The sequence below is a fragment of the Danio rerio genome, chromosome 6 (genome assembly GCF_049306965.1).
Source record: "Danio rerio strain Tuebingen ecotype United States chromosome 6, GRCz12tu, whole genome shotgun sequence".
NCBI classification, from domain to species: domain Eukaryota; kingdom Metazoa; phylum Chordata; class Actinopteri; order Cypriniformes; family Danionidae; genus Danio; species Danio rerio.
In genome coordinates this window covers 36,448,897-36,452,500 of record NC_133181.1, presented here as the reverse complement: position 1 = coordinate 36,452,500, position 3,604 = coordinate 36,448,897, and the positions used below count along the sequence as shown (strand labels likewise).

Genomic DNA, 3,604 nt, shown 5'->3' with positions numbered 1-3,604 from the left:
TCTCACCAGGTATGTGCGTTTGCTTGGAGCGATGTATATGCGCCTCACTGGAACGTCTGTGGATTGCTACAAATATTTAGAACCATTATACAATGACTACAGAAAAATCAAAAGCCAGAATAGAAATGGAGGTTAGCAGTTTGCTTGAACATTTAGTAGGTGACAAGACAATTTATCTTCACAGAAAAAGACATTCACAGTTAATGTTGTTGTTGTTGTTTTTTACTCAGAGTTTGAGTTGATGCATGTGGATGAGTTCATAGATGAGCTTCTGCATGCAGAGCGAATGTGTGACATCATTCTCCCCAGACTTCAGGTTGGTTGGACTTGTTATATATGTATATGGGCCTTAAAATTAACACCCACTAAATGCGGGTAGATTTTAGCTGTGGCAAGTTAGACAGACACCCAGCTAGTCACTTTGGCTGGTTGAAAATAACTTTTAAATTGTCAGATCTGCCTCGTCCCTGACGATTACGAAATGTCCTCTTAGAATCAAGATGCGGCACGATTGATAACTGTTTGCGCAAACAAAATAAAGCAGGTGAATAATGAATGAGAGAATGATCAGGTGCACAGTGAGACAAGCGATCCTTGCTTACTGACGTTGTGAGCAAGGCACAGCTATGTGATGCACGCGAGTGCTTAAAAGCTCCCGTTTCCTTGCACAAAACCACCTTGCCTGAAAATGCAACTGGTGCGATCGTTTCTGTTTAAAAATAAATTGGAAAAAAAGGCTCGTGCATCCACAGTCCTGCTGCTTACAAGAGATCTCCAGATTTATTGCATGCAGTAGCTGTTGCCGCTTTCCCTTTTATCATTTTTTTTTAAACCGATTATTACCCAGTGTAACATTACCCATGTATACGAAATCATCTTTTCACTGTCGCAAACAGAATATTTTTTACCTGCTTTCTTTTGCTTGCAGGTGTTTTTGTTAATGGGGTTTAATTGTCATCTATTGCAATAGCTTTGCTTTAGGAGATAACTCCGTTTATCTATAGTTACCCAATTATTTGGGACCCTTCGCCTGTACAAAATACTGTGTACAGTTTTAGATAAATGAGAATAATTTTATAGAACTGTCAACATTAAGAACATTTATACATTTGTATATATGTATGTTTTGACACATTATTTAAAATTTGTGGCAAGGACATAATTAGTTTGGTGTTGCCAGTGAAAAAAATAGCAAATCCTTAGTCTTGAGCCCTAAAAGGTCATGTGAAATTTTTTGAAAAGTTACATTTACGAGGAGGCATGTGGACATAACACAAAATTTTAAAAATTAACATTTTTAGCATGCCAAAGTCAAGATTTATGGTCAGAAAACTATTTTTTCCCAACAAAAAAATTGTGGCTAGTAAAAATGGCAAGTGGCTAGATAAAATGTTGTAATTTCTTTAGGCTAAATGTGACTAAATGAAACAAAACATTTGTATATAATAATAAAATAAATAAATAATTATATATATATATATATATATATATATATATATATATATATATAAACAATTAACTACAGAACAGAAAAGGGGTCAAAATATACAATTGTTAGAAGTTAGTATCGGAAACAAAAATATATTGTGGTGTATGTTTGGTTTGTGTTTTTGTTTTTTTAAATGTGAATTATGAAGGAAGTGTATGAAATCAGATATATCATAATATAGTGATTATCTATTTACTGTTTTTTATTTTCCCTCCATAGAAGAGACAGGTGTTGGAAGAAGCTGAGCTGTTGGATCCACGTATTAGTGCCCTTGAAGAAGACCTTGATGAGGTGGAGACCAGTGAAGAGGAGGATGATGAAGATGAGAAGGTAAAAGTAGATTTACAACTTCTAATAATCTGCACATGCTAATTCTTATAAATGTAATCGTTTTAATATCTTGTGCCACAGCCGGAGAGAATGCAGTCCCCAGAGCCACACAGAAGAAGTTATAGAGATATGGACCGGCCACGCAGGTCTCCATCTCCACGTTACAGACGCAGCCGCTCACCCAGAAGGTCAGTGATGCTATTACTCATAGTATTGTGATTCATAATGATAATATAATTTATTACAGACTGACTTATTGGATGTTCTGATTCTTTTTTTTTTTTCATATTAGACGGAGCAGATCACCAAAAAGACGAAGGTATGTTATTAAATTATAAATAGGATCTCACCAAAATATCTTAGACACTATTATGTGGTCACATTATTACTGCTAAGAATATACAGTTTAATACATTTGTCTAATTACTCTGTTTAATCAGCCCATCACCCAGACGTGAAAGAGATCGGGACAGACACCGCAGCAAAAGTCCTCGTAGGCACCGTAGTAGATCTAGGGAGAGAAGGCATCGCTCCAAATCTCCAGGTAAAGCCAAGCACTTCTCAAGTGCATAAACAAAATAAAATGCCACATTATCTTTTTTCAAATATTTGTAGTAAATTACAAAACTGCTAATTAAGAATATTGGTATATTTTCTTCCAGGTCACCACAGAAGTCACCGACATCGCAGTCATTCTAAGTCACCAGAAAGGTGATATTCATATAAGCTAAATTATTATAAATGACATCTTTATTCCTAGCCAGTCTTCAGTGCTTTTACTTTTGCTTCATGCTTTGTCTCTTTGTGTTCTAGTCGCTCAAAGAAGAGCCACAAGAGAAGTCGAAGAGGAAACGAGTGATCTCAGATTTTTCTTTTTTAGAATTTTTTTTTTTAAAACAGCCATTTCTGTTGTAAAAAAGCTTGACCTTTCTATCTGTAAATCACTGATGCCAGATTTAGTCCACATAATATTTTGATGTTTTTTTTTTACATGAAGTTGAAATTTACAACCAGGTTATTATTCATCCTAAATTAACTGTACTGTGCAAAATAAACTTTTGATGTATTGTAGTTTCCATGTCTCCTTTAAAAAGAAAACAAGTGGAATGGTGAACAACAAAATGTTTATTGTCGTTATTTTGTTGTATGATTTCAGTAAATTTTGAAAAATGTATGCAGGTGTGTATATGACTCAAGAACAAAACTGAATATTATTTATTATTTTATTATTTATTTATTTATTTATTTATATAGCGCATTTATTGTGTATGGCCATACACCCAAAGCGCTTTACAATCATGAGGGGGGTCTCTCCACACTACCACCAGTGTGCAGCATCCACTTGGATGATGCGACGGCAGCCACAGGACAACGGCGCCAGTGCGCTCACCACACACCAGCTATAGGTGGAGTGGAGAGACAGTGATCGAGCCAATTCGGTGTAAGGGGATGATTGGGAGGCCATGATCATAAGGGCCGATAGAGGGACTTTGGCCAGGACACCGGGGTTACACCCCTGCTCTTTCACGAGAAGTGCCATGGGATTTTTAATGACCGCAGAGAGTCAGGACCTCGGTTTAACGTCTCATCCGAAAGACGGCGCCCACTGACAGTATAGTGTCCCCTTCACTTTTACTGGGGCATTAGGACTCACACAGACCACAGGTTGAGCGCCCCCTGCTGGCCTCACTAACACCACTTCCAACAGCAACCTAGTGTTCCCTAGTGGTCTCCCATCCAGGTACTGACCAGGCTCAGCCCTGCTTAGCTTCAGTGAGTAACCGG

General features: G+C 37.2%; 1 protein-coding gene across 1 annotated transcript in view; it reads left to right on the top strand.

The window, feature by feature from the left end:
* prpf38a (pre-mRNA processing factor 38A) overlaps nucleotides 1-2,937 on the top strand; it is a 4,864-nt gene extending 1,927 nt beyond the window's left edge. The window contains exons 3-10 of the mRNA NM_001003483.2: nucleotides 10-131; nucleotides 231-316; nucleotides 1,709-1,819; nucleotides 1,901-2,007; nucleotides 2,112-2,138; nucleotides 2,260-2,363; nucleotides 2,482-2,530; nucleotides 2,633-2,937. Of these exons, the coding sequence (NP_001003483.1) occupies nucleotides 10-131; nucleotides 231-316; nucleotides 1,709-1,819; nucleotides 1,901-2,007; nucleotides 2,112-2,138; nucleotides 2,260-2,363; nucleotides 2,482-2,530; nucleotides 2,633-2,678 (652 nt within the window). The 3' untranslated portion in view covers nucleotides 2,679-2,937. The remainder of the gene's footprint in view (nucleotides 1-9; nucleotides 132-230; nucleotides 317-1,708; nucleotides 1,820-1,900; nucleotides 2,008-2,111; nucleotides 2,139-2,259; nucleotides 2,364-2,481; nucleotides 2,531-2,632) is intronic.
* Nucleotides 2,938-3,604: the final 667 nt, after the last annotated feature.